A 12,005-nucleotide genomic window follows, 5' to 3' on the forward strand; every position below is an offset into this window, starting at 1 on the left:
ATATGAATGAGTGGAGCCAAAACTAATAATTTTCCAGTTGTTATAAAAATGTATCAAATCTGCTCTTGCTACTAGGTTGGTGAGAGTGCTAAGAATAATATCTACTATAGCCACTCTATATGTATTGGACTTGTACTTAATTGTAAGATCTTCTACAAGTATTTCATTTCCATATTAATATTCATTTCACTGTATTGGACCTCAAGCTATATTATAAAGCAACAACAAGCACCAAAACAATCTGGTACTGGCTAAAAAATAGAGTAGAGGACTGATGGACTAGGTTAGGCACTCAACATGCAATGATAACTTATTATAATAAGGTAGTGTTTCAACTCAAAGATCTAAGCTTTTGGAAGGGTTGACTATTTGACAAAAATTCATTGGAAAAAATAAAAAAACAGTATGGTATAAATTTAATTTGGCATAGATCAACACATAATATCATATACCAAGGTAAAATCAAAATGAATATGTGATTTAGAAATAAAGGTTGATATCACAAACAAATTATAGGAGCACAAAATAGTTTGCCTGTCAGACCTTTGGATAAGGAAATGCTTTAGGTCAAACAAGATATAGAGAACATTATGAAATATAAAATATACAATTTTGAATTCACTAAATTTTAAAAGTTTGCACAAACAAAAGCAATGCAACAAAGAATAAAAGGCAAACAACAAACTGGGAAAATGTTTATAGCAAATCTCTGTAAGAAATGCTTCATTTCTCAAAAATACAGAGAATCAAGTCAATTTATAAGATTATAATGCATTTCTCAATTGACAAATGGTCAAAGTATATAAACAGGCAATCATATGAAGAAACAAAAAATATCTTTAATCATATGGAAAAAATTCCAAATCATTGCTAGAGAAATATAAAACAAATCTGAGGTACCACTTCACACCCATCAGAGATTGACAAACAGGACAAAAACAAAAAAGGATAAATGTTGGGGGGAATGGATAAAAATTTGAATACTAATACACTGCTAGTGGAGCTATGAACTAATACAATAATTCTGGAAAGCAATCTGGAAATATACCCAAAGGGCCATCAAATTGTGCATGTCCTTTGACCCAGCAATAATACTTCTTGGTCTTTACCTCAAAGAGAGTTAATATGGGGTGTGGGGAATCTACCTTTACAGAAATATTTATAGTAGCTCTTTTTGTGGTGGCAAAGAACTGAAAACTAGGGGATGTCCATCAATAGGGAAATCACTGAAAAAAATGTGGAATATGCTCTTAATGGAATACTATTGTGCCATAAGAAATGACAAACAAGATGATTACAAAAAAAAACAAATAAACAAACAGAAAAGATTTATATTAAGAGATGCAAAGTGAAGTAAGCAGAAGCAGGAAAATATTATATGTAGTAACAACAACAGTGTATGATGATCAGCTGTGAATGACAACTACACAAGGATCCAGGACAATTTCAAGTGACTTGACAAAAAAAGCATATTCATTGCCACAAAAAGAAAAGTGTCTGGATGCAAATTGAAAAATCTCATTATTTATTTCCTCCATTAATTTCTTCTCTAATGTAAGCAATATGCTAGGTTGTGTGGTGGCCTTGAGTCAGGAAAATCTGAATTCAAATCTAATCTCAGATACTTAATAACTGTGTGACCCCAGGGAAGTCACTTACCCCTTATTTGTCTCAGTTTGGATATTATAACTTCAGAAAATATATGTAGAAAATTGTTTTTATATATACTTGGGAAAATAAACTATCTTTTAAAATTGATTTTCTTTAAATCTTAGATAAATACTGAAGATGTTTAATGATGGTTCAAGTATCAAAGATTACAAAAATAGAAGAAAACTCAGAGGGACTCTAGTTTAACCCAATCATTTTACAGATGAGTAAAGAGGTTATGTGCCTTAACCAAGATCACACAGACATTTAAGTATCAGAGATAGGAGTTGAAAACAAGTCCTCTAACTCTAGAATTAGTCCTCTTTCTTCTATGTCTTAATATCTCGGTGTTTCAGCCCTCTGAAAATTTTTAGTTTTGCATATTAAATAAAGAATTTATGATTTTTATTTCATATTTTATACTATATATTTAAATATTGCTCATATGTAAGGTTGATGGATATTTTAGTGGCTAATAAGAAAATCATTTGAGTGAAGTAAGAAGAACCAAGAGAATTCTGTACACAGTAATGGCAATAATTATGATGATCAACTGTGAATGACAACTATCATCAGCAATGCAAGGATACAGGACTCCAAGGAACTCGTGAGGAAAAAGACCATCTACCACCACAGAGGGAACTGACAGAATCTAAATGCAAATTGAAGCAGACTATTCTTCATTTTATTTCCTCCATGAATTTTTCTCTACTGTGAGCCATATGTGTCTTCTTTCACAATATGAATATGAATAAGAAAATATTAATTGTATTATAACATGTACAGCCTTATAATATTACCTGCCATCTTGGAGAGGGTGAAAGGGTGAGAGGAATGGAGAGAACATGGACTGTAAAATTTCAAAAATTCCTATTAAAATTGTATTACATGTAATCTAGGAGGGGAAAGAAAAAAAGAAAGAAAAACCATTGGGGCAGCTTGATGGCATAGTGGATATAGTGCCAGGCCTACAGTCAGGTAGATTTATCTTTGTGAATTCAAATCTGGACTCAGACACTTAATAGCTTTGTGACTCGTGGAAAATCATTTGACACTATTTGCCTCAGTTTATTCATCTGTAAAAGGGGCTATATACGGATATGACAAACCAAACTAATATCTTTAGCAAGAAAATCCCAAATGGGCTCATGAAGAGTTGATTCTCCAGTTTTTAAAACCATTTTAGTTTCCTACATGAAATAACAAAGCACCATACAAATAATGTCTCTGGTAACTTTGAACAAAAATTTAACATAAACAATTTAAAGTAACATTTGGAAACAAAATTGTTCATAAATCTCTCTGAACTCAAAGAATAAACAGAAAAGATATAATTTCTTCTCCCAAATTTATATAAGGGATTTAAATTTATAATATACTTCCTATATTATAGGAAGTATACTATACTATAGGAAGTATACCTTCCTACTTCATTTTCACAAATCATTGCTTAAAATCCATATGTCATCAGGCGGAATGTCTCGTAAGGATACATAAACATACTTTTCAACATGGGAAATGTATGGATTAGTTTTATTTGACTATGCTTATTTAAAAGGATTCCTTTTACACTGTTCCTTCCCCACTCCACTTATCCTCCTCCCCTCCCCATTCTACCCCAAATTGAAGAAGAATTGAAGCAGGTAGAACTAGTCATAGTGTTTGTTACCCTTCCTCCACAAAAAGGAAAGAAATAAGAGAAATATAAAAGAATTTCATAAAATATACCACAGATCAGAATGAAGTTCAGAAAGAAACAAAAATACGCAGGTCAGCTTTTAAAATAATAACTTAGTTTTATTATATACTAAAATAAGATTACAAGTAATAGAGGTTTGTTATTTCACATTTAATCTCTTTTCATCTACTTTTAAAGAGGAGTTGCATATTCTTTAGTGTTTGTTAAGTTCAGAATAAAAAATTCAAAGAAAAATTTTACCAGTAAACATAATTCATTTCATATTTTGAATGATTTGGCTTTCACGCATTTCTCTTGGTATTTGAAGATGCAGGATAAGTGCTATGCTATGATCAGTGTCTTTTTTAACATATTAAAGTAATGACTAGAATGAAAGTATAAAATGAGCCATGTAGGTCAAGAAATAAACAAATCCTATAATAACTATGAACATATTTTATTTTAATAAATCTTTTGCAATAGATGTAAAAATAGTCCACAATCAACAAAATGACATGAAAGCTAGCATAGTCTCTTTGACTTCAATATAATTCCACAATAGTTATTTGAGATAATTGCCCCTACAACTTAATGAATTTCAGTATAACTTAAAAATTATTCCAAATTTTAGTATGAAATACAGACATTTTAAGAAAGGATTATAAATTCCAATAAAGTATATTCTCTTTCACTGATTAAAATGGTCAACTTATGTGACAATAAAGATATAAAAACAAGGGTAAGTTTTTTAATATACAAATTATCAAGTAGATTTTTATTGACATTATAAATTATTATTTTGTCCACTTATCTGTGTCAAATCTTTTATGAAAATTATGCCAGTAATCTTATTTTAATTAAAAAAAGAGAGGCAGTACTTAACAGTATCTAGAAGGCCAACCAGAGAGTCATGAAGACTTGGGTTTAAGTTTTGCCTCTTCAGACTTCCTGACACACAATTGACTCAATAACTGCTCATTGACTGATCCTGAATAAATAACTTAACATTGGTATGTCTCAATAAACTTTCAAATGCTATAAATTATAAATTGACCATAAATCTACATAAGTAGAGACAGTTTCCATACAAGGTGGTATCTATATTAATGGTATCAGAGTTCTGGACACATTCCCTACTACTCTCCAAAAATTAAAAAATAATATCAATCACAATGCCTAGGACTTCCCTCTTTGGTTCTATCACACTGCAGTCTCCCTTCAATCTGATTTACATTTTTTTCATACTCTTAAGAGAAAACCTTCAAAAATTATTTCAGATTTTTTTTAAATTTGAAAATGTCATTCAGTGTTTCTGGAAGTGAAAGAATAGAAACATAAGGATATCAACCAAATAGCAAGAAGGTGCCCTAATTCCTAAGACATTGCTATTTGATTTATTTTCAAGTTAAGCCACCTAAATGCAGCTCTAAAGTTCTCTGAGGATTTAAAATACATACAGTTGGGCACCCAAGGTTGAGGTACTGTAGTATTTGATTATGTCAGAATGAAACCAAGAGATTGAATTCTTTGAGTTACTGATAGAGATGTGAATGAATTCTTCAGTCCTAAAAAGTTACGAAGATATGGCATTCATTTGATAAAATGGATAAAAGCATTTTCAAATTAAATGAAAACCTAAGTTGCCAAGATAGCCTCCACTTCATATCAGCAGGGAAGCTATCAAAAGGAAAAGCTTTCTTGTAACTAAAAAAATGTTAAAATAAAATAATATTTTATTTTAGTTCACTTCTGTCTCACAAATGTTTTAAGCTCTCTTTTTAGCTTTCTGGATATTCCTGAAATGGTTCCTGGTTTGTCTCTTTCATAATCTTTTTTATTTGATGTTTGTCAATCAATGCATTTTTCCAAACATTCTTCTTTATTGGAAACTGTTCCTCTAATTACAAAGCACCCTCATGTAATGCAAAAAACCTTGGTCTTTGAATAAGGGTCAAATTCCATTTATGCCACTAACTTCTGGGCCACTTTAAACTAATTTCTTGCTCTGCTGGGTCATTTTTTTTCCTCATTAGCAAAATTAGATTGTTAAAAAATTGTTACTAAGTTCCCATTAAGCTTTGAGATTCTATGAACATCTATGAATAAACTAACAAATTGGTTCACCCTTAAATAAAAATAATTCACAGCCAAACCAAAAATGATGATGATAATGATACTCCTTTAGTAATTTATAGTTGGCAAAGTGATTTACATATATAATATCTATCAGGTAGGCAGTACAGGTATTATTAATCCCATTTTACATATTAGGAAATGGAATCTCAGTGATGTTAAATGACTTCTCCATGGTTACACAGCTAATAATAAATAGAATTTAAATCCAGAACTACTGCGTTTCCTTTTTCTCCTTCTCCTTCTCCCTCTCACTTTCTCTCTCCTCTCTGTGTCTGTCTCTGTCTCTCTATCTTCTTTCTCTTTCTCTGTTTTTCTGGTTTTTTTTCTGTGTCAACATTTCTCTTGCTCTTTGTTTGTCTTTGTACCTCTCTGTCTCAGAGTATTCCCTTTTCTGTCTCTGTTTGTCTCTCTTTCTCTGCTATCTTTGTGTCTGTCTGCCTCTGCCTCTCTCTCTCATTGTCTCTCTGTCTTTGTCTCCATCTCTGTCTCTTTTTCTCCTGATCTTATTGTCCCAAAGGATTATTTAAAGTTTGTGGTGAATAAATCACTGGCAGAGGAGGGAGAGAGTTAATGATAGAAATATAAAAGTGATGAAAGTACTAATTTTGTATAAAGTAGATGCTCACTAAAAATACACTCAGTATTAGTAGGGACATAACTAAAGCTTCTGCTGAGTACTTCATCCTACTTAAGAATATTACCTCTAACAACAGAATTGATTCTTGACTTTAAAAAAAGTAATTTAATTCATCTTCAAGACAAAACATAAACTCTATCTTCGAATTTGACTTTAATTTTAAATATGTAAGTCATTTTGAATCTCCCCACTAGAAATATTATTAGCTTTCAACTCTATCTGAACATTTGAGAGGTCTTCTAAGTTTAAAAAACTTTACAGTGCTACCATATCTTAATGACTGACATAATTGGAAAAGGATTATCGACTTTTTAGTCTGCTATTTTTAAATGAATTTTTGAAAGCCATTGTTTAAAGTAGAAAGAATCTAAGATGAGATCTGTGGTACATTTTTTCCTTCTTGAGAATTTGCATGTTTGAGTTTCAAGTCACTGAAAGGAAGATGTGCTTAAAATGCATGTGCTGAAAGATCTCACATTGTAAATGTTATGAGTAGTGACTGGTACTTACATGCTTCAAACTGTGATTTCATTCTAAGACAAATCTCCCTCTTTTTTTCCAAAGCAAACAGTTGATTAGTCTTTTCAAGAGTGTGCTATAATTTTCTACTGTAAAAATGTATCAAATATCATTAATAAATTATACCAAAATGAAAGTAATATTCTCATTAGTTTTGTTTCAGGATAGTAAAGATTTTTTATAATCCAAGAAGGTACCAAGTTACCAAAATGTTTATTTTTGATAAATACCTTGTCCTCTCATCCACTACCTCAAAATACTGTGAAAAAAAGTTCATCTTTATTATGAGAAAGCATGTGTCTTGTATTACCAAAAAGAAGGAATATATAAACAATTCCTGTAAAGTATAATTAAATTAGACACTTAGTAACCCTGTTTCATTTTATTTATTGGAATCTCCAAGGGGTAGAGTATTTACATTCTGTGGAATTTAAGGGGGACTGGAGAAGATTCTTATCTTGTTTTACATAGAAAACTTTTTTTTTCTTTTCTCTTATTTTCCACTTGAAAATACTTGAACAGAAAACTATGGTGGATGGCTATTAGTGTCACAAGGGGGTACTGAATTTGTAGCCATAGTCCAAGAAATGTAGGATAGAAATATTGCCTTTTACTGTTTTGCTATGAACTAGTGTGTGTGTGTGTGTGTGTGTGTGTGTGTGTGTGTGTATTATTGAATCTTGAGGAATTTTTCTATGTATATCATTCCTTAATGAAATGAATGAAGATAACTTATTTAAGAGCAAATCACTTGGTCAATGAAAACATTCTTTTAAAAGTACAAAAGGAATAATTTACCAAACTGGGTACGGGAAAGTGATATTTCCCACATTTATACTCAATTTCTGAATCAGAAATATGCCAATTTATGTTGAAAGGGGATTTCCATGAAGTTGGTTAAATATTGTTTTAAGAAACAATATAGGGTTTTAATTCATATAGCAAAATGGCAATATATTCAAGGATAAACAATGCAAAACTAGAAAAAATAAGTGAAAAGACATCTTTGTTTTCAAGGAATTGAAGCTAAAATGTTTTTTTTTTCAATATGTTTATTCATGTATGAGAAATAGCATATTGCACTATATATCACGGCACTCTAACATCATGAAGACCCATGTTCAAATTCTACCTCTAATATAGTCTCTCCATATAATTTTTGGAAAGTCATCTATAAGTTTTAACTGCTATTCCAAGCTACTCTTTGAGAATATAAGTTACACAATTCCCTTTCATAATTCCTGGGAATTTCCTTACCTTGGGTGCCCTGGTCTAATTGAATCAGAGGTTCAGGCCAAAACCAATAATCTCCTTTATTGATTAAGTAAACTGGTCTTACTTCATTCAAAATTGGCCTCATTCAGTGTACTTAAGTAGTGACTCTACTATTCACTAAAAGTCAATGGAAACTTTTAAAGAAATCAATTACAATCATTTGAAAGTCATATTTCAAACTGCAGTTGTCATTTATTAGTTTTACACTACAAAGAGAAGGCATACATGTTATTCTCGATTGGCCCATTGTTTCTCTGCCAAAAGCTTTTTTTTTTTTTGAAAATCAAAGAATAATATATGATTCTGAAAGATATAGATTTAGGGCTATAATAAACCTCTGAGATCATCTAGTCCAAATCCTTCACTTTCTATATGAGGAAACTGAGGACCAGGATGGTGAAGTGGCAGGAATAATAAAACCCATAATCTTTTCTGATAAAGGTAGGAATTTTTGCAGCCTGTAAAATTTCAGTTAAACCTTATAAATTTTCGTGAAATTTCGAAGAATCATAATGATAATACTATAACAATACACAACACTAAGTCATCAAGTTGAAATATAATTGTATTCTGGATGATTCAAAGCCTCAGCAAAATATACAAGTGTCTCAAATTTGTCATCTTGCAATTAATAATCACTCTACCAGTAATGCTAGTTAACAGTAATGTTCAACAGAATGCTTGCTCAACAAAATGTCCTCTATATAAACATGTGTTATACACACACACACAGATAGGCAGACATATTTGATTAGCAATAAAAAAAGAGAGAGCAAGAAATCTTCACATTAAAAATTAAGAAGGACCTGAAAACTCAATGAAGTTATTTATTCTTCCTGGATTTCTAGGGAACATAGACCCAGAAAAGAAAAGAAAAAATCCTTATACCTGAACCTTGGATATGTAATTTTGGAAATTCTAAGATACTGCATTTGTATCCAGGGCTGCTAGGTGGAGTAGTCAAGTGTCAGGCCAGGATGAGGAAGACTTATCTTCATAAATTCTAATCTGGCCTCAGACATTTGGTAGCAATGTAACCCTGGGTAAATTGTGCTTGCCTCAGTTTATTCATCAGTAAAATGAGCTGGAGAAGGAAATGGCAAGCCACTCCAGTATCTTTGCCAAGGAAGTTGGAATAAGAGACACAAAGAGTTGGATTTGCCCGAACAAAAACAATTTATATCCAGCTCTGCCTAATAGATTCAATTCTCAAAAATGTTGTTATTAACTTTGTGGACATTTTTTTTTCTATTTTTGAAAAAAACTTCTTTTTGAAGCTGAGATCTAAAGCTTGAAGTTTTCTCAGAGTTCTGGTCTCCTGAACTCATTTTGCAGTTCAGGAAATGGAAGTTTAGAGTTTAAATGACTTGCCAGGGTCACATAGGTATTAAGCATGAGGTGGGGTTTGAACATAGGTCTTCTGACTCAAGAGTCTGTTTTCTTTCTGCTCCAGCACACTAATTGAATCCTTTCCTACCCCTTCCTTTTTCTGCCTTAAATTTTCCCTTTCAAGGCATTTGCTATTTTTTTTACTTATTTATTCATATAACTGGTCCTTTTGAGGACCAAAATAAAAAAAAAAAAAAGCTTTATGATGGTAATGAATTGTGCTTGTAGTTGAACTAGCCCACAAAAGGAGAATCCTTAATCCATTTGCATTGTGAGACTATAATATAACTCCAAAAATATCTCTCAAAATCAGATGTTTATATACATACACTACTCCCCCTCCCCAAAGAAATGTGCATAATGAGACTATGAATAGGCATACATACACATGTGGAAAGAATAGTCTCTATGTGATTCTACTTAAAGTTATTCCCTCTGCCAAACTTTTATCTCATTCCTTCCTCCTTGGGGAATCTCATTTTTCTTCAAACAGAAACAGCCAGTAAGATCGCTAGAATTCAGCCAGCACACCTCCTCCTCCCTACCAGTCCATTCCTCCCAAGTCCACATCAGTGGCAAGCCCTAGGGATAAGCTTCCCTGGAGCTTAAAGTTGAAGGAGCCTGGGAGGTAACCAGCTAGCATTTCCATCCACTCCTCCCTAGAAACACGCCCACCAATAACCCTGCCAGGGGAAAGCCTAGCCCACAGAGAAGACTCCTCCATGGCACTTCCATTCAATGAGGAAAAAAACACCAAGTGCAGTCCATTTGCTTAGATTCCTCCAGCATTAGTACCAACTCTCCTGCACCAGTGGATGTGCCTAGTCTCATTCCCAGAATCCAAGGTTGTCTAAACGCTGCCCTGGGTTACTTGGTGCTGCACATGACGCTCTCTACCCACATGACAGTACTGAAGAGGGGGAGGGGGCACAGAAAAGCGGTAAAGGGGCGAAAAAAGTTCCTGAGAAGCTGTCAAGGAGCTCAAAGCCATCTGTCTTTTTCCTTCCTAACCAGCATCCGACTTTGGTGTCTTCAGTCCAGATCACTAGAATGTCCCCATCTCCCCAGCCAGCACATCTCTCTGCTCCCCATGGAGTGCTTATTCCTCTCTGCCCCGCTGGCGGTGCCTCTGTTCCCTAAGTTCTTCCTTTCACTCTCCCTTCCCCAGTTCTTAGTTTCACGCCGAGGAATGCCACTGACGCACATCCAATTTGCTCCTCACCTTCAAGATCAAGTTCATTCTACTGGAAAAAAAAAAAAACCAAACAAGTAAAGTTGCATACCCTGCAACATCCTCATCTGTATCCTAGTCTACCCCGTCCTTAAACTGCCCCAAATTGGGCACTTTCCAACCTTCGTTGCTTTGGCAGGACACTGTTTCTCCTCACCCCACCATCACACAACACACCCCCTTTTGCACATACGCACGCCCCTCACCCCTCCCTGCCCCGGGGACGGAGTCTCGCCGCTCGCCAAACAAATAAGGAAGCCGAGCCTACCTTGCTTGACACACTTGAGTCGGATGGGGTCCTTGCAGTGCTTGATCACGGCTAGCACATCCCTGATGGTGAGTCCAGCCACTGGAGTCTCATTCACCTCCAGCAGCAGCTCCTCAGGTACCAACTTGCTGCCGCTCTCATAGGCCACCTTGCCGGGTTTCACCTCCCCCAGGTAGGGGAACTGTCCATTCTCAGCTCCCCCCTTCAGTTCAAAGCCCAGCTGGCCCTCCTGGTTCCTGCCAATGACACTCTCATGGACTTTGCTAGTCCAGTGGCTTTTCTTTTTCAAGCTTTTAGACATGGCAGTGGGGTCGTCTGCCCTGCTCTGCTCAGATTTCTTAGATTTCCAGGAGGTGAGAGGTCTAGGAGTAGCTAGGGTATGAAGGGGAAGACTTCGCTTTCCCTTCTCTCGGCCCCACTCCCTGCTTGCCCCCACCCCTTTTGGGGGGAAGTATGGAATGGGAAGTGGGAAGCGAAGGGGAAGACTGTTGAGGTTGGGGTAAGAGAGCTTGGGGTGGTGTTTGGCGGCCGCTTGAATGACACTCAAGGCTGTGGCCCCAGCGGAGAGGAGAGCTGCGGTGGTGGCAGCAGCAGCCGGAGCAGAAGCTGCGCTGATGAGGGAGGGAGGGGGAGAGTGGGGGTGGGGAAAGGGAGAGGGGGGAGGGTTAAGATATTAGGGGTCACTAGCTCTATGTGTAAGTGTGTGTGTGTGTGTGTGTGTGTGTGTGTGTGTGTGTGTGTTTGTGTGTGTGGTTAGCTGATATCCATGGCAGCTGCTGTGTGTGTACTAGTTGTACTGTAACTGGCAGCAGAGAAGAAGGGAGGTAGGATGGAGGAGGAGAAGGCGAAGGAGGAGGAGGTAGAGGAGGAGGAGGAGGGGAAGGAGCGTCTGTTGGATGGGGAGCAGGGGAGGGGTTCTGGGCTGTTGCTTGAGCTCCCTCCCCTCCCCAGCTTGACCCGGTAGTGAAGGCTTGGAGAAAGGCAGGCTGGGTCCGCCTGGCAGCCTACCGGAGAAGGCGGGGAGCAAGCAGAGGCGAAGGGAGAAAAGAAGAGCGGCTGGCCGAGGGGAGGGGAGAATGGACAGGAAGGACTGGAGAAAGAGAGCAGTCTCTGGACGAGGCTTCTTCAGCCCCTTCTGCGGTCTCCGCAGTGCTTATAGCTTGGCCTCGTCCTTCTACTCCAGGCTCCAGTTGAAGAAGTCGGGAGAGAGCATCCAAAAGCA

The 12,005-nt window shown here is 35.9% G+C and overlaps 1 protein-coding gene across 2 annotated transcripts in view; it reads right to left on the reverse strand.

Annotated features, from left to right (window-relative positions):
• Window positions 1-11,450, reverse strand: part of MAGI2 (membrane associated guanylate kinase, WW and PDZ domain containing 2) — a 1,708,818-nt gene extending 1,697,368 nt beyond the window's left edge. For both annotated transcript variants that reach the window (XM_044678723.1, XM_044678722.1), the window contains exon 1: window positions 10,784-11,450. In XM_044678723.1, coding sequence (XP_044534658.1) covers window positions 10,784-11,084 — 301 coding nt within the window. In that variant the 5' untranslated portion in view covers window positions 11,085-11,450. The remainder of the gene's footprint in view (window positions 1-10,783) is intronic.
• Between the last annotated feature and the right edge of the window lie 555 nt (window positions 11,451-12,005).

This window comes from Gracilinanus agilis, chromosome 5, assembly GCF_016433145.1.
Source record: "Gracilinanus agilis isolate LMUSP501 chromosome 5, AgileGrace, whole genome shotgun sequence".
NCBI classification, from domain to species: Eukaryota; Metazoa; Chordata; class Mammalia; order Didelphimorphia; family Didelphidae; genus Gracilinanus; species Gracilinanus agilis.